The sequence below is a fragment of the Chanodichthys erythropterus genome, chromosome 5 (genome assembly GCF_024489055.1).
Source record: "Chanodichthys erythropterus isolate Z2021 chromosome 5, ASM2448905v1, whole genome shotgun sequence".
NCBI classification, from domain to species: Eukaryota; Metazoa; Chordata; class Actinopteri; order Cypriniformes; family Xenocyprididae; genus Chanodichthys; species Chanodichthys erythropterus.
Window position 1 is genome coordinate 23,285,107 of NC_090225.1, and position 19,575 is coordinate 23,304,681.

Consider the following 19,575-nt stretch of genomic DNA (forward strand, 5'->3'; position numbering starts at 1 on the left):
GAAAAAAAACGTGGAAATATATTTTTTTAATATTATGTATTTATACTGTAAGCGCGTGGTATTCTAAAAGCAAAATAAAAGAGGAAATATTTTTAAAAAATATGAACCTATCGTACCACTATGTATTTATACCCTAAGCACAGTTCCTGTGCGCATACAGGTCCAATAAATTAGGTCGGGGCTGGCAGTATTTGGGTCGAGCTAATTGTTATGAATAAAACTGAATTCTTATTATCAGAACATATCTGCTGGCTATGAGTCTGTTTTTAGCGCACTAAATACAGAGCAGTTCACGTTCATGCAGAAGCGCAAATGATGCGCGTGCCCATCCGAACACACGAGGGCGCTGCGTCATATATAATCTCCATCGGGAGACCAAGATCACATTACACAGTCAAAGGAATACAAGCTCATTACTACGTAGTTACTGAATCACTTACAAAGAGCATACAAAAACATTGTTTAATAGGCAGAAAAAGGCCGTACACTATTTGAACGATGATAAACACTGCAAACAGTTTCTGAAAAACAACTTATTTTCTCTATGAATGATACAATGGCATACAACTCAAACACTGAAATATACAAAATGACATACAGAGATGAAATACAAACATTTCAGTTCCCTCATTTCAAAAACTATAAAATTATGAAGAAAATTTATATACAATAACCATAACAGTCCACCCTCGGATAGCTGGTGCAGAGAACTGTCCACAGGTTTGTGCTTCAATCCTGCAACATTAAATCAAAGTATTTTGTGGCTGGCCAGCATGTGTTACTGCAGGCGTGCACGTTTCTCGGGTGGTGGTTTGTTGGGTGTAGTTTGTGGGGCTGGCCGGGCAGGGCCAGGAGGGGCCGGAGGTTTCGTCTCTCGCTCTTCTTGAGGCTTCACAGTCTCAAGTGGCACTTCCGGCTCCTTCTTTACCTCCACTAAAGACAGAGAGTGAGAGATATTTATATATATTGTATATTAGCAATGAACACATATACATAATATATTACACACACATATCATATATATACATATATACATACACACAAATATATATACATATATACACACATATACATATACAGATAACATATCTAAAATATCTGCTGATAGACTGATCCGCTGATAGACACCTGCTTTCAAACGCTCCCGTGTGTATCTGTGTAAGCGCTCGGTGAAGAGCATCAAAGATGTCTATTTACAACATGTTTTTGAAGCGTTGATCATTGAAGCCAATCACAGACACATCTGTTGAGCGTGTGAACAAAAAGGCCAATCAGCGGTGTTTAAGAATCCACTCAACAATGCTAGGGGGAAATGCTGGCATCGTCACATATTTAAAATTTCAGTACTGATTTGGTACCGAAGTCAGTACTTTGGACAACCCTAATTACAGTATCAAACTTGAATCCATTGACTACTTCAGAATGATCAATTTTTTCACAAATGTTTGTAAATGCAGGGTGTATGGCTAGGTGCTTGATTTTATACACCGGTGATTAAGATGTGTGTCCCAATACTTTATATCTTATATATTAATTTAACCAAAACACAAAATTATGCTGCTTTTTTAATATACTGCAACACATTCTATTTTTAAAGTGTACTGAACATTGACATGAAACTGAACAAAAAGGACAAACTCTACTTGACTGCGATTGCATCTGAAATTTTACATGTTTTTCAAGTACAGCCTATATACAGATTAGTATTTACAAAACTAAAAAGTGATTTTCATCTGTAGAAGAAAAGTATTCTCATTGAGTATTTGCGCACCTGGGACAGGCTTCTCTCCTGGTTTGGGCTGAAACAGAGACACAAAATCTGTGAGAATTTAAACTTAATTGTCCTTTTTCCATTCAGAAACCAGTTTGTTTCATGTGTATGTTATTAATACCTGATAGAAAGTTGGGGGAAATTTATTGCGCAGATCCAGCAACAGTGTGTCAACTCTTTGCCTCTGGAACAAAGAACTCGGCTCCTCTTTCCGCTTAGATTTAGGCTTTACCCTTTCTATAAAAAACACATATAACACACAAATGTAACACTTTTAATAGGTACAGCTGTACTTGATGAGAGATGCTTCCTGCTGCTCTATGTGTATGTTCTCACCTCTCTCCTCCTGGTCTTTATAGTGCCACCAGTACCCTTTGGAGGGGTGGTACCTGCAGAAGGACATTGCTTCATCAAACGCAGACTGAATCCCATGAACTGCTGAGAGCTGGGACACATCAAAACAAAAGATTAATGTTTATACTGATAGAGGAAGGAGTTATTAAAGGTGCCATCGAATTAAAAATTGAATTTATCTTGGCATAGTCAAATAACAAGAGTTCAGTACATGGAAATGACATACAGTGAGTCTCAAACTCCATTGTTTCCTCCTTCTTATATAAATCTATTTTGTTTAAAAGACCTCAGAAGAACAGGCGAATCTCAACATAACACAGACTGTTACGTAACAGTCGGGATCATTAATATGTACACCCCCAATATTTGCATATTCCAGCCCATGATAGAGGCATTACACAAGGGCAGCCAGTAACGTCTGAATCTGTGCACAGCTGAATCAACAGACTAGGTAAGCAAGCAAGGAAAACAGCGAAAAATGGCAGATGGAGCAATAATAACTGACATGATTTATATCATCATGATATTTTTAGTGATATTTGTAAACTGTCTTTCTAAACGTTAGCGTGTTGCTAATGTACTGTTAAATGTGGTTAAAGTTACCATTGTTTCTTACTGTATTCACGGAGACAAGAGCCGTCACTATTTTCATTTTTAAACACTTGCAGTCTGTATAATTCATAAACAACTTCATTCTTTATAAATCTATAAAGATATAAATCGGAGCACATTCAGATTCACATTCAAATTCATTCAGAATCAGATGTAAACAATATAACGGTATACAATACTCACATAATCCGACGCATGCATGCCGCATACATGACAAACACTTTGTAAAGATCCATTTTGAGGGTTATATTAGCTGTGTAAACTTGGTTTATGCACAGTTTCTCCAGGGGCAGAGAGCGTGCGATTTAAAGGGACCGCAACCTGAATCGGCTCATTTCTAATTATGCCCCAAAATAGGCAGTTAAAAAAAATTATAAAAAAAAAATCTATGGGGTATTTTGAGCTCAAACTTCAGACACATTCAGGGGACTCCTTAGACTTATATTACATCTTGTAAAAAAAAACATTCGATGGCACCTTTAAATTGTTCTAAGGTTGATAAACTCACCACTCTGGAATTGATGACTGATCCCAGGTCAGGAGCCTGATATACCACTCCGGCTATTATATAGTAGTCAGCAAGAGGGATCACTGCAGGACAGCGCAACAAGGGAAACAGAACATACAAAAAGATTTAAATGTTTTATTTTGTTTATTCTGCAGAGAAATTTAATGTCAGCCTATTTAATATAAAGTGAACAAAACAATCCCATTTATTGTTTTAAAGAAAATTCCTGGTATTACTGTGCACAATTTATCAGTGCACATTATTTCAACTTCGATTCATAATGAACTAAATTCGAATCATCAACACTGTTATTGAACTGCATTGAATCAACACTGAACTGACTTGAGCTTAATGACGACACTATTGTCTCCTGTAGAGCTGCTTATAGCCGAAATGAGCTCATTTCATAAATGATGAACTGTACACAGTTATTAAACTGAACCGAATCAACACTGAACTGATCTGAACAATATTCTGATACTATTGCCTAATGTAGAGCTGCTTTACAGCAGAATTTGAATTAGTTTAATATTTGATGAAGTTTTCAATCATTGATCATTATTTTCCTGTTTATTACAGTAAAGCTGCTTTGAAACAATCTGTATTGTATGAAGTGCTATATAAATAAAGGTGACTTGACTATTTCAAAATTCAAAACAGAATTGAAATAGTTTATCAAAAAGTAATAACCTCTGAAACAACTTTTTGTAATCTAAAAATTATCTTACAGTTTAGAAGATTTATATCCAGAATTTATATAGCAGAATTAGGGGGACAAAGATCTAAGAAATAAGCAAAAACAGCCACACAGACAGCAGAAACTTTATGTATTACTGATGAAAGCATTTAATCTGATAAATGTTCTTCAATCAAACCACATATATGAAGTATGCATAAATCTGGTGCACTTTGAGAGCAAAATTAAGATCTCAATCCTTCAGAATAAAAAAAAAGTACACTTAATTGTACCTGGACTCAATTTAGTTCTCAATCCACAATTACGTTCACACTGCTGTTTTTAGAAAGCCAAACACTTTGAGTATAATAATAATTATCATCATTACCATCATTATCTCTAACACTGGCAACAACATTCTATGTTCAAATTGCTTTGAAGTTGTACAGAACATTGTCCTTCATCTTGTTAAACTCAACTTGACCTGGAATGCAAGTCTGTCAAGTGTCAATATTACATCTGAAAATACAATGCAGACACCAAATCAAAAATATTCATAAGTGATAATACTAAAAGCAAAATAAAGCCACAGAGTCAGCAGAAACGGAACAGCAATGCAGAAACTCACCTTGTGTTGGCGATTGTCTCTGCTGCTTTCTGATGATGTACAGAATCGGCTCCTGAGCGTGAAGCAAAATATATTCCACACCCACCATCTGACTACACACACACACACACACACAAAACACAAAGTAAGCATGCAAGCAACACACTACTGCAGCTCAATCTATTTTTTAATTGATTAGAAAATAAAACAATCAGCAGTGTGACAGGAAGAAGTGTTGTCTGTCTTTGTGTTTCCAGCTCATAGACATGTAGGTTACATTATGATATATCTACTACATACATAACCCAGTTTTTAATTGCATCGTGCAGTGCTTACTTGAGGTGATCCAGGGTTAATCTCTGCATTTTCACCACCTCGTTGTTGCAGGTGCGATCATAGAAGGGGTTGCTCCTCTCAGAGAAATACTCCAGCACATTGCTGGGGTTCAGGATGGGTACCCAGCCACTGTCCACCCACGAGATGCCCAGCAGATTATCTGACAAACACAAAAAAACAACTCATCGTCATATTTGAATGAGAATATTTCCGTCTAAGAAAAAGAAAAAAAACAAAAACAGAATATATCGTAGAAAAAGTAGATAACACTGCGCGCTTCCTTCTAACGTACAACAAACTACAGCGACAATGCTAAAGAGGAGTGTGATTATTCTGGCTTGACAAAGCAAACGTACTGTTAATATATTTTATATTTCTTATACAACATTTCAATGTAATGGCAAAGGGATTTGACAAGAATAAAACTGTCAACGAATAAAACATCTTTGTAAAACAATTCGTGAAATATGTGATAAAGTACCTCTTAAATCCACCGACGCCATCTTCGCAACTCGCACTCAGGCGCAGGCTGATGACACAACAACCGTCGATGCTCTATTACAAATTCAGAGTTAATTGGTTTTATTATTAAATATCGCCGTTAAAAATTTTCATTGCCCCTTATGAAATTCATATACTGAGGATACATAAAAGAATATTAAAATATTATTAAAATAATTTAAATAAATATGATATTTTCTTAATTAAGTATCTGGTTAATTATGTTTTTTGGCAACATATTGCATCCATAAATGTAGGGGTTTTTTTTTCGTATCACCACCACTCTTAAAAAATGAATTTATATTCATATGGAAATATTAATTATAAAATAATTAATTATGAAAAAATTGAGGCCCTATTTGGCATGTTTGAAGATTATGTATTTCAATAAAATATTTATATATATTTTTTAAAAAGCATTCAAAAGTGTTCTTTCAATTGTTTTTTGTTTGTTTGTTTGTTTGTTTGTTTGTTTGTAAAAAAAAAACAATTTCAAAGGTCCTTGTTTGATTTGCTCCTAAATAGTTTGCTGTTAACTTGTACTGGTGTATATGCCCTATTTAATCATTTTATTTGTTCATTATTTATTACATTCAGTTTTATTATTGTAACTGCATTGCGCAAAACATTACATCATAGGATGGCTGATTCAATGTTTGTAAGAAATAGTGCTATCAAATGATTAATTGCACACAACCAAAATAAAATTTTGTGTTTACATAATATTGTGTTTATTCATTATGTAATATAAATACACACACATGCATGTATATATTTAACAAAAATATATTATATTTATATATAAAATATTTATTATATATATATATATATATATATATATATATATATATATATATATATATATGTAGGCTACACATGTAAATATTTCTTAAATATATACGTGTATGTATATACACAGTACACATATATTATGTTTATATACACACAACTTTTATTTTGAACGCAATTAATCGCAGTTAATCATTTGACAGCACTAATTTCTATATTTTATTTTATATTTTAAAGAAGATTTACTTTTATATTTATGAAAATATAAAAATATGACATTTAGGTGAATATATGGCTCTCACTAAGATCAGTCGTGCCATGTTTACAAGTGTTCAGTCATACACACACACAATAATATACAACATTTTAGATTTTAAAGCAGTCAATTAGGACAAAAATATTTATATTCTTAAAAAGGCCTTTAGTCAGCATGACCATGAAAGGCATTTTTAGAATTAGGAAAGATGCCTTTGGACCTAATTAAAAGTACATTGGTTGAAACACCATCACTACAGAAGAATTCATCAGATGGGTCAAATACCCGACAGAGTCCCTGCAGGCAGAATTCTGCAGGAATATCATACATGAATGCAGTGCAGCGTAAAACACCACACAATGCCTGCAGAGCAAACACAGGATTAAACCAATAAACAGAAAAGAACCATTAAATTCTGCATCCAACTCAAACTCAACCCCAATGTCAAGCTCAAATGCCACAAACCCTTTTAGAGGTGGCAATAGCATTCCCTCAAGTCAAGTGTAATGTTCTCATTACAGATGTAAGAGAAAGAATAAAGTAGCTTCACAGCTGACCTGAAAAAACATGTTTCTTTGTTGAAACTACAACAAAATCAGAGTTTTATCTGTTCCCAAACAGAACTTTCAAACACGTGACTCTGACCAACCCTAAAAGAAGAAAAGTGTACAAAGTCAGCACTGTACAAGCATAGTTTAGCCACAGACAGGTAGAAAAAGATAGATCGAATGAGGAAAGGCAGTGCTCAAACACAAAAACATGTATTGTTACTAATGATAAATTAATATATTATTTTAATATGTTATTAAGTGTTTATTTTTGACATTTCCCCTAACTACTACAAATCCACATTGAGAAAGACTGCTATGAGCAACTAATTAAAGAAAAGCCTTCAGCAGTTTAAATGCAGTATTTTTCATTAAATATTGAACTTTCACAATACATTACATCAAAACTGTCATAATAGCCTACAATCCTGTAAAGAAGCTCAAAGTTAGTGTTAGCATCTGTAATTTGTATTTTTCAACAAGCAACATGCTAGAGACAAGTAGTTAAGATAAAACTGTTAAGAGATAAAATAGTAGCCTTATCGTAAATTCATACAGTAGAAGAAAAAGAGCTAGAACAGTAAGCTAGATATAACTCTAAGCTTATGTAAGCATGTGCAGAAATGGTCTGAAATGCACATGTGTTTGTGTGTTTGAAAATGACAGACTGAGCTAAGCAGAACTCCCCTTCCATCCAGCACGATTTACCGCAATCACGACACACCCAGACACAACAGAAGAACCAGCTAACCGCTCAACACACACACACACACACACACACACAGAGAGAGAGAGAGAGAGAGAGAGAGAGATACACACACCTGTGGGACACAAACATGACGTTTCCCAAAGGGAAACTCATTACGGAGATATATTCTCAGTTAAATGAATGTAGGATAACAATAACTTTGCTGTGGGCATAATGAAAGAGAGAAGACCAGTTCTTCTGAATCAAGGGAGGATCAAAAGGAAGGAGATTAGACTGTGTTTCAACAGCTCTGTTCAGTGTCCGACAGCAGCTGTTTTTCTGTTCTGTGTTCTGGGGGCAGAAATCACGTCACACGAAATCATCGTTTGAGCAAGAGAAATGCGTTTGTTAACGCCTGAGTTGCTCTCAGCTGGATTTCAATGGAAACGGGACGTCGAAGCAGGGGGGCTGACAGACCGGTTATCGCGCTCCATCCGTGATGACCGCATTTCTTAAGGGCAGCGCGAGCGCTGTGGCTTGACGCGCACGCTCACTCTCCTTTGAGTCATCTGGTGAGAGCAGGACGTGCCGATCCCGTTCTGCCAGACCGCTGAAAAGAGAGAGAGAGGGGCAGAAAAATAGGAAAAATTCACAGCACCGTGTGTGTGTGTATGTGTGAAACATCCAGGAATCCATCTTTAAAACTGAACCGCGAAGACCTGCGCGGGCATGTAGACTGAACGCGTGACGAGGCAACGAACGCAGCTCGAAAACGCGAGTTTCAGGGAATTGTCGAATCGGTGGGATGAGCGTGGAGCACGGCAGATTTGAGGGAAGTATACGCAAGGGAAACGGCACGATGAGCGTCATGAGCGGCAGCGCGAACTCCACCATCATGCAGCCTCCCGGTGGCCGGAGCCGCGGAGACGCGCGCTACCCGCAGCACGCGCCCCATCAGAGCGGTTCGGTGGTGAAACCCCAAAACGAGCCCGCGGACCTGGTGAAACGAGCCCTGGACTTCAAGACGCAGGGCACGCAGTGCTACAAGGATAAAAAATACCGCGAGGCCATCGGCAAATACCACCGCGCGCTGCTGGAAATGAAGGGTCTGTGTCGCGTGCTTGGGGACCCGGACACCAGCAAGTCCCCGTCGACCGTCTTGACCAGCATCAGCAAGTCCAGCCTGACAGACGAGCAGAAAGGCGCGGTGGAGAACGCGGAGTTGGAGTGCTACAACAGCCTGGCTGGTGGGAACAAACATCATGTTTCACCACTTTAAAACCAATCAATACACATATGTTTTATGCATTCCACCTGTTAAGACTGAATGAAAGCAGGGCCACCATAATATTCAGATCAGTACTATTCGATTTGGCCCCTCCAATCCTAAATATGCCTTGAAAAAAAACGTAATCTGAGTGAATGTCTTCAGTTCTGCTTCCAGAATGACGTCATGGTTCGTCTAGATTACAGGTCATATACCTAAATTTGATTATAAACTGCAAACCATAATTACAAGTCTAAAATAATCCATACTAAAAAAAAACCTCAAATAGTCATTGGTGCAATTGATTTTGTCTGTGTTTGCATGTAGCTTGTCTGTTGCAGATGGAGCTTGTGAATTATGAACGAGTGAAAGAGTACTGTCTGAAGGTTTTGAGAAAGGAGGGCGAGAATTTTAAAGCCCTGTATCGCTCCGGCGTGGCGTATTATCATCTGGGAGATTTCAACAAAGCCCTGCACTACCTAAAGGAGTCCCACAAACAACAGCCCACAGGTCAGTCACATCAAACTCTCACACACTACCAGCATTTCTCGTATTATAGTGTAGTGCAACAGCATTTCCAGTGGCCTTGGTTCCTTTAAAAATGTAAGCCTTGTTGGAACAAAGCCAGTCACTCTGAAATGAATCTCAACACGACAACATTTTATTCAAAGCATAAAAAGTCCGAAAATAAAAACAACCATATAAAAATGTGCTCATATAAAAACAACCATTTGCATGATCAGCAATGGCAATACAAAACTAAATATGATATATCGTTGAGAATGTGGGATTACAATGTTGAATAAGAGTGTGGAAACACATTCGACTATGTCATCCGGTCTACAAACAATTTGTGGATATGAAAATGGTCCTTGGTTTAACAAAGTTTGGCAAATCATCCACTAGACCAGGGCTGTAACCACCATAGGCATTGAGGGAGACAAGTGAAATGGCCAAAGTTGTCCCCCCTAATATTTCATATTTCTTAATGCTGCTCTCCATTACGCTCCGCTCTGTTTGTTGTTAGGATGTCAGACAGTTTAAAAGGTTAAATTTTTATGCTGGTCTGCCTCAGCGGTCTAACATTGTCAAAATGGCCAATCAGATCAAAGATGGCGGGGCTTACTATTCACTGAAGTGTGAATTCCAACGTGACACTTTTAGTTCTTACAGGGAAAGAGTGCATGCTTGGTAATATAACAAGCTAAACGTTTAATATTTGACAACTGTTTATATGTTTAACGACTCACAGTAACATACAGTGATGCAAACTACTCAACATTTTTATGGAATTTCTCCATTTTGAATCGAAAATGTCATGAAGATGAAGATGGCATTCATAACTGAATGTGACAAGACAAGATACTTTTTTTTTTTTTTTTTTACATTTTTGACATATTAGACATACAAACATGTATAAAATATTGTTTGGAAAGAGTTTAAATGGACTATTTCACAACTATATTGGCTATAACTAGACCTAGAACTTTTACATTCTTATTTCTTCTTTATTCCATTAAATCCCTTTTAATTCTTTAATTTCTTTAAATAAAAAACTTTGGTCCCCCCTAATGTTCAAGACATGGTTACGGCCTTGCACTAGAGACAATCAGATGCTATAATCCAAAATTGTGTAAAGTGAAAGATTAAAAACTGTTGAAAATTCTGACTGATGTCATTAAAAAGCTGATTAGTAACAAAGACTATAGAATAACACAAGATGCGTCACTCGTATTGTTTTGAATGGGAGAAAGTGTAACGCGCAATATGGCGGAATAAGTCCCGCCTTCTAAATAAGAGCCAATCGCCGACTGGTAAAGTCATCGCGTCACTTCAGCGGCCGTTAGAATCACCGGTTTCTATAGAAACAGTCAGACGCGCACAACCGAAGAGACGCGTATTTAGGTCTGCGCATGCGCATTAGCTTGATACAGCCTGAAAAATAGTTTTTTTTTGTCATGATTCGAGCGTTTAGAAACTACATTTATGAGCCGGTTCTTGTTAGATTTCATTGGTGATTACAAATATGAAATTTAATCGTAAGGTTGGCGAACAGTTTTGGAGAATTTGATGTTTCCCCATTCAAAGAGATTGCATGATGCCCAGGATGCCCGAGAGGCTTTTCAAAGATGGCCGCCGAGTGAAATGACTTGTCTTAAAGGGACTTTGTTAGTAATCATGTTAAATTTGCAGTGATATCAAAATAACAAAATAATACTCAGCACCCTTTGAACCCAAAACACCTGCTTTCCAGGGTCCTCATTTATCAATGGTGCGTACGGACAGATTTGTGCGTAGTGAATGCGTAAGAACAGTTTCACGCAAAGTGTGGGATTCACCAACTTGTACTTAAACGTAGAAATGTGTGTAAATATAAGCATACCTCTGAGCATGCTTACGCAGATTATCTAGTGGTAGAATAGTGACACTACACACAAAAATCATTTTCACAGTAAAATCAGTCACAGTATGCATTAAGCAATCCACATGTCCTGTGTTTCCTTTATTTATAAAACACTCAATTTATCAATTGTCTAGTTTTACACACAGTGCGTTGTAACTTGTAATTGGTGTCACTGTAAAACAAAAAAAAATTATGGTTAAGTAAATAATACAGAAAAACAAAACAAAACAAATGCAAGTTATTTAGTAGTACTCAATTTAAGCTTGTAGAAATTACAGTGTAAACATCAACATTATAAAATTAAGTTAAACTACTCAACTTTTCTGATACTGGTGTTCCCATCATGCACTGGGCCTTGAATAATTAATGAGGTCAATTTTTTGCTGTTTTCCAGCTGTTTTTACACTGTTTTATCATTGCTTTTGTGGTTAGGTTTAGTAACTTAACATTTTGTGACATTTGGAGCTAATTTTCTACTCAAAATGCCACAATCACACTCAAAAATGTTCCATCGAATGTTACCGTCATTGTGTGTTGTGTACCAAGTATTGAGGTCTCTGTGTTCAACTATAGCATTACTTTTAATGTGTAGATTTGATATCTATACAATATCTTTCATATTATCTGCTTAGATGTTTCTAAGTAAAAGCATACACATCAACAGCATGGTTTCATTCAGTGTTATATTGTTTTGTGTAAAATGTATTGCAAGAGTTTTAAATTAAATAGAAATTACTCAACTATTTACTGTTAAAGTTACTTATAATTTTAGCTGAGTAACTTAAACCCATATTTGAAATTTACTTAAATAGTTTATGTGTGCAAAAACTTAAGTAAAAATTAAGTAAACTTTATCTTTAGTTTATCTTGCATTATTGGAAGACTTCGCAAACAATGCGCTCCAGAGAGCATGTTTTCCAAGATCATGCTGATCTGCTTGGCAAAAGCTCTCTTTGCTATTATTGCGGTGAGGAAAAAACACAATCACGTGACTTTTAAAGGGAAGTTTTGTCACCATATATGGTTCATTGGAGGCGTTTCCGAATGCAAATGACCGTGAACGTGAGGGATTTATCAACAATGATTGCTTACTCATGTGCGTAAGAACTGCGTGCGCACGTTTGATAAATGCGGATTTTCTTGTACTTAGGCACATTCTAAATTTCTTTCGTTGGACAAAATATAGAACCTTTTCTACGCACTGTTGATAAATGAGGGCCCAGGACATCAGTGACTGTGCTGATAAATGAATAATAAATAATCCCAAAACTGAATTTTTTTATCTTTCACTACACTTCCTGCCCACATTTTCTGTGTTAAAACAGCTGTTTCCTCCTTTTCTGTCTATGTGGGACAGACACTAATGTCATCCGCTACATCCAGCTGACGGAAATGAAGATTCGTCGAAATGCCCAGAGAGAGAAATCAGAAGTTCCGTAAAACAGCTTCCGCTTGAATAGCTTTCCACTGCGGACACCCCACTATCCCCTCATCGCACTCTCTGTGGACGAGGTTCGGCATTTCATGGAAGACTTTATTCCAGAGCGGGTCAACACACCTGTCTCAGTCCTGTCAGAAACAGTCTCTGGCTCAGACTGAAGAGCTGAATCAGGTGTGCTGTGCCCTGGAGTAGACCGTGGAGACCCGGGAAGGAGACCACCAGGGATCTCACTGGCATTTATTATACTTTCTGAAGTACAGTAGTGCTGTCAAAATGTTTGCTTTTAATCCTTGGTTGTAAAAAACGAACGGATGTGGGTCTCTCGAGGTGGTTGTGGTCTGAAGTTGTGCTCCACAGAACACCCTCAGATCATTTTGTGGCTGGTGAAACATAGTTTACATATTCCTGCTGCTTTTTGTTTGCATATTGTTTCCAGATCATGACAATGTTTTTTTATTAGAGATTCTGAATCGGTTTTGTTGTAAACACATAAAGCTCCTTCATTTGAAGTGCAATTAAGTGTCACTACTAGTGAAAACGATGCCAATCATATACAACCTACTCTTCACTTAACACCCACATTCAAATCGCAGTGATCTCACAAGATCTCACACGCACAGAGTGGGCTTAAGTGTACACACACACACACACAGTGGACATGAGTGTAAGCATGTGAATCAAGCACAGTCTGACTGACACATATACAAAAGCATGTAGGAGTAAAATAAACTGTGGTCATTGTTTTATTTAGGAGTGTGTGTTTTTTGTTCATGCTGTGTAATTTATATCTGATTCTTACTGATTGTGAAAAGTGAAGACATTAATTTGATGCTAATCTTAATTTTGACAGAGAAGGGACTTTATCTAGCTATATTTCCACTGTACTCAACTGTTTATTATGGGTTTTACATGCAGCTTAACAGCAGGTACACAAAACAGTCCAATTCACTGCTCCATTCTGGTTGCTATGGTGAGGTTGCATGGAAATCATCCTTTGAGACAGATGGGGATGGTGTCCTAGACATGCTTGCTTAGACAAATCTGTGTAAAACAGAAGAATGTAAGATTAAACGGTTGAACAGTCTGTCTAAATGTCATTAAATTGCCGATTTAGTATTTAGTAATTATGTTAAATTTGCAGTAATGTGGACCAATGAGATCGCATTACTACAGAACAATAATCTCACTCAAAATTAAGGCAAGACACCAAAGGTCAAAAGGGTAAAATTAAGATTATTAAACTAAGACAATTGTTTTATATGCAAATTAGGCATCATCTAATTAAAAATGCACTATTTTGCATTAAATTCCAGAACAGAAATCTGAACATTGGATAAAGCCAGGTTCAAAATGTCTTTGTTGATAGGTAACACTTTATTTTGATGGTCCATTTTAGACTTTCTACTGACTATAATGCCGCTTTTCCACAGCATGGGATGGCTCGGTACGGCTCACTTAAAGCAGAACTAAGTTACTTTTTTTACCTTCATAAATTGTTTTCTAAGTCCTTACGATGGTTAATTGACTTGTAGTGGTGTGTTTGAGGCGTGCACTGTGTTTGTGGCACGTCAATGCCAGAAAACAGCTCTTGCAAGTTGATCTGCGCTGACCCGACACAATCTCGCCTCATGTTCACGTTCACGTGAGAGTGACAAAATGCTTTACGGTAATTCAAAAACAATGTATATATTATGACTTTATAAGACAATTTCGAAAATTACCCACCTTCATTGAGATTTCTTGTACTGTATTTGCAAAACTACTGCGCTGGTGAGCGTTGTAGTCATTGTAGTCCAGAGCTGTGCTTGAAGTATTTACGACAGTGTGATTCACTGAAGGAACCTGTAGGGGGAGCTTCGCAAATCTTACTGATTTCCGCTTTAAATAATACCACCTCGGTTGAGGTTCCAAGCGAGCCGTACCGATACTAAATGTGACGTGTAAACACTGCAGATCACTGATTGGTCAGAGAGAATCGTCACCAAGCGTTATTGAATTTGAAACATGAGACACCAAACCAGCTAGATTTAAATAGTCACCAAACAGAGCTGAGTTGAACCAATGCAGTGGAAAAGTGCCATAAGTAACTTTGCAACTACATGTCAACTAACTCTCATTAGTATATTACTAATAGTAGACTGTCTGCTTTAATATCTGCTAACACTTTATTTTGATGGCTCCCAAACAGACAGTTGAGTCACTTTAAGTATATGTCAGCTTATTCTACTAAACCAACTCCTGATTGAACCGTCCGCTCTAATCGGGACTTAAACCCGGGTCCATCCGCAACAAGGAGGCAAAAGACCACAGTCTCTAGCATCAGTCGCTAGAGCGCCTCTTGGGATCAGGGGAGGGAGGTTTACACACACAGCTCTTACTAGCCTATGTATGTTACACTCACCCCCCCTAAACCTCACTCCCATCTGGGTCACGGCACCAATGTAACCCCTCCTGTTTGAACTAACAGCTCTTACCGGGACTCGAACCCGGGTCCACTGGCATTGGAGTCTGGCCATCTAACAAGGAGGCTAAAGACCGCAGTCTCTAGTGTCAACCTATGTCTGTTACACCAAAGACTATAGAATAACACAAGACGCGTCACTCGTATTGTTTTGAATGGGAGAAAGTGTAACGCGCAATATGGCGGAATAAGTCCCGCCTTCTAAACAAGAGCCAATCGCCGACTGGTAAAGTCATCGCGTCACTTCAGCGGCCGTTAGAATCACCGGTTTCTATAGAAACAGTCAGACGCGCGCCACCGAAGAGACGCGCTTTTATGTCTGCGCATGCGCATTAGCTTGATCCAGCCTTAAAAATAGTTTTTTTGTCATGATTCGAGCGTATAGAAACTAAATTTATGAGCCGATTGTTGTTAGATTTCATTGGTGATTTCAAATATGAAATTTAATCGTAAGGTTGAAGAACAGGAGAATTTGATGTTTCCCCATTCAAAGAGATAGGAGCTGCATGTTGCCCAGGATGCCCGAGAGGCGTTTCAAAGGTGGCCGCCGAGTGAAACGACTTGTCTTAAAGGGACTTTGATTACACTAACACCTAACAGTCTACTACAGTCTACTAATACTCTAATGAGAGGTAGTTGACATGTAGTTGCAAAGTTACTTGTAGTTAATAAATTGTCTAAAGTAGACCATCGAAATAAAGTAACCTGTTGACATATTAAAGTTTTTTTTAGGGGATTTTGGATATCTGTTTTTATCACTCCATAAATCAGAAAATGCTGTCAACAGCAGGCCTACATATCAGGTGAATTATATATGAACAAACCCCTGATAGCCTAGGAATAAAACTAAAAATGTTTGGAGGAAAGTGTTACTTAAGAGAATTCTGTGCATGAGAAACAATCATTTTGAGAAAACAGCCTTTAAAATATGTATTGTAATTGAAATCTATAGATGCAAATAGATAAAGTGTAATAAAATAAAGACTTAAATGTGTATTTTGGATTTTTTTCTTTCCACTAGTCTGAAAGGAGACATGCTCGCGAAGCAAAATAGCCCAAAATCTCAAAATCGACCAGCTCATGAAACAACAACAATGGTTTTATGTCTTGCCTTAATGTTTATGTTAAGTGAAAGAGAGAATGAATTTGGAAAATGCCAGTCTAGTCTCATTTATTTGCAGTTATGATGATGATAATAAAATGTGCAAATCATTTTCTTGAGCTTTGTATTTTATACTAAGACAGTCAGTCAAGAAACACCACATCTCAGCATTTCAGGGCTTTAATCGAGCTCTTACACAAGTCTAATGTGCTCAGGTGCAAGTACAAGTTTCATAGCAGCAGCTTCTGAACCCAAAACACCTGCTCTCCAGCACAACAGTGATTGTGCTGATAAATGGCAACAGATGCTCTTGATGATAGCTACACATTCCTTTACGCCAGAAAAAAATACACTCCTATTCCACATCCTGATGGAATGAAGTGAGAGTTCCTGGATTCTCAGCCCAACTTGCCAAATTTCAGGACTCTGAATGTTACACTGCTAGTTAATTTTGTTGTATGCATGACAAATGTTCAAAATCTGGTTTCAAGTGACAGAAGGGGGAAGAGAGACACAAGCCCTTCTGTGTTTTGGCTCTAAATGTTGTTTTGTCTCTAGAGGAAGTTTTTGCCGGTATAGAGATGAAAGATTGGAATGAGAGACAGAGGATAACGATGCTGTAAACATGTGCAAAAGAATGTTCACCTCTGCGCGTCTGAACATGTCCAAAAATCCAGACAGAAATGTTGCTCCTAATAAATTTCATCACAAAATAATAAAAATGTGAAAAATATAAAAATAATTTAAAGAAATAAATATGTGTAAACATAAAAAATATTGCACAAAATGCTACTAAAAAACCTGCAAAACAAGTTCAACATTCTCAAAAATGTCCAACAAAATTCGATGCACATTCACTTTAGAATCCATCAGTTACACTGAATCACACACACACACTCACACCACACAAACTGCACATGCACAAACACCGGAAGACTGCAGTAATGTACCTGACTATTGTATAGCTGCAAATTTAGAGCCAATAAATAAATTCTAACTTTCCTCTTAAAGACGTTCCCTCGTGTTTAATTCTGGTAGTTTGGATGGTGAAGATGTCACTAAACAAGCATATTATTTGTGAAAGACAATGTGTTTCATGCTACAGTGAAAACCACAGAACAATCAGTGATCTCGAATGGAAGTATAACAGAAGAACTATACATTCATGAGACCGGAAAAAGCACTTCTAAAGGTGTACAATCTCGTTCATATATGACAAATAAAACCTGAAAACTCCACAGAGTTGTAGAAATAAACTATCCAATGTTCTCCATCTAACCCAGTAGGCTACTATGTTCAGAAAGCTAAATCTACCATAAACATGCAGACGTGTGTATACAGAGAGGAAGTCAATACAGCGCAGCAGGACAGCTGAGATAATACACTCAATATGAATAAAAAACAAGTTTGCAAATAAAAAAATTGTCCTGATAAATGTCTCTAAAGATCACAGCTGCAGACCCTGTACTTTTCTAAAGCACTCAGTATTCAGTCTGGCCATTAATGAAGCATCTGGATTGTATTATTATTCGATAGCTTATTACGCCTGGTGATGAATAGAAGTGTATACTGAAGATTAGCTTATCAAGACGCAAACTGCATCTGGATTTTTGTCTTGTTTTCTAGTATGTCTAAGCATTTCTAAATCAAGATACAATAACTTGAGAAGCAAAATTACATAAAGATAACAAGTTTTGTTTTTCTGAAAAAACTGATCAAAATTAAGCGACTTTACACTTAAAATATCTAAAAATATCTTAGTTTTGATCAATTTTCAGACTTGTTCACTTCTAATAATTTCCTAATAATTTACTCACCCCCATGTCATCCAAGATGTTTGTCTTTCTTTCTTCAGTCGAAAAGAAATTAAGGTTTTTGATGAAAACATTTTTCTCCATATAGTGGACTTAAATGGGGTTCAGCTGGTTGAAGGTCCAAATTGCAGTTTCAGTGCAGCTTCAAAGGACTCTACACAATCCCAGATGAGGAATAAGGGTCTTATCTAGCGAAACGATTGCTCATTTTCTAAAAAATTAATATACTTTTTAACCAAAAATTCTCGTCTTGCAATAGCTCTAATGGAAAGGTCACGTGTGACTAAGTACCGATCCAGTGTTTACAAGTGTAGAGAAGGAAGACCGTTCAAAAGATGTTGTATGTTGAATGACACATATTTATGTGTCTTTGTGTGAGTTTATTGTTTAAAATTGCTCTTTAATGTGCGTAACCTAGATGTTTAACTCTTTTGAAACACTTGCTTGGTAGTTCTGCCAACGTCACGAGTGACCTGTAAACATGATTATGTAATGCGTGGCACATCGCAGAGCCAGTGCAAGACTGTATTTGTGGTTAAAAAGTATATACTTTTTTTTTTTTAGAAAATTACCTATCGTTTCGCTAGATAAGACCCTTATTCCTCGGTTGGGATTGTGTAGAGCCCTTTGAAGCTGCATTGAAACTGCAATTTGGACCTTCAACCCGTTGAACCCAGCTGAAGTCCACTATAGAGAAAAATCTAGGAATGTTTTCCTCAAAAACCTTAATTTCTTTTCAACCGAAGAAAGAAAGACACGAACATCTTGGATGACATGGGGGTGAGTAAATTATCAGGAAATTTTAATTCTGAAGTGAACTAATCCTTTAATATTTGAAGTAATTCTGCTTCTCAATTAAATGTATATTGATTTAATAATGATTATTGTACTGGTAAAACAAGCTAAAAATATTGAGGAAGAAATTCCTTTTTTTGCAGTGTAGGACTGTATATATTTGTTGAATACGTCTAATATTGAACTGAAGATGGATTAGACCAGACAAGCATCTGGATTAAGCAAAAACCAAGTACCTTTGGTTTATGCTGGGTAATTATTCCTTATCAATAAGGTATCAGTTCTTAATATAGTAAGTATTTATATATCCTGCTGAAAAAAAAAGGAAAAAAAAAATTCAAACCAGCCTAAAATGGTTTGCTGGTCTTTCAATAGAGTCAAGTTGGTCTGTTGGCTAGTTTATAAGGGGTTTTGGGCACTTGGGCAACCAACTGACCACCCAGCTAGCTTGACCAGGCTGGGCGACTATCTTTAACCAGCTAAGACCAGCTTAATTAAGCAAAGCATCTTAGGCTTGTTTAAGCATGTTTTCTTCATCAGGGTATCCAGAACTCCCCCTTAATCAATCTGACGGTGTAAGTGCTACATCTGAAAGCAAGTGGGTCTAAATGTGTGAGTGACATTAATAAGTTTGGAGGGATGAAA

At 37.0% G+C, this 19,575-nt stretch overlaps 2 protein-coding genes across 2 annotated transcripts; one reads left to right on the forward strand and one right to left on the reverse strand.

Annotated features, from left to right (window-relative positions):
* Positions 1 to 478: 478 nt before the first annotated feature.
* On the reverse strand, positions 479 to 5,410 carry med6 (mediator complex subunit 6). The gene is made up of 8 exons (XM_067385393.1): positions 5,346 to 5,410; positions 4,865 to 5,024; positions 4,550 to 4,641; positions 3,246 to 3,328; positions 2,108 to 2,216; positions 1,893 to 2,008; positions 1,772 to 1,799; positions 479 to 933 (listed from the first exon to the last, which is right to left on the reverse strand). The coding sequence occupies exons 1-8, from the start codon at positions 5,365 to 5,367 to the stop codon at positions 779 to 781; spliced, it is 765 nt and encodes a 254-aa protein (XP_067241494.1). The 5' UTR covers positions 5,368 to 5,410; the 3' UTR covers positions 479 to 778.
* A 2,726-nt stretch (positions 5,411 to 8,136) lies between these two features.
* Positions 8,137 to 15,186, forward strand: LOC137020163 (tetratricopeptide repeat protein 9A). Its single transcript, XM_067385396.1, has 3 exons — positions 8,137 to 8,893; positions 9,241 to 9,423; positions 12,675 to 15,186. Exons 1-3 carry the CDS (start codon positions 8,452 to 8,454, stop codon positions 12,755 to 12,757), a joined length of 708 nt encoding a protein of 235 aa, XP_067241497.1. The 5' UTR covers positions 8,137 to 8,451; the 3' UTR covers positions 12,758 to 15,186.
* Positions 15,187 to 19,575: the final 4,389 nt, after the last annotated feature.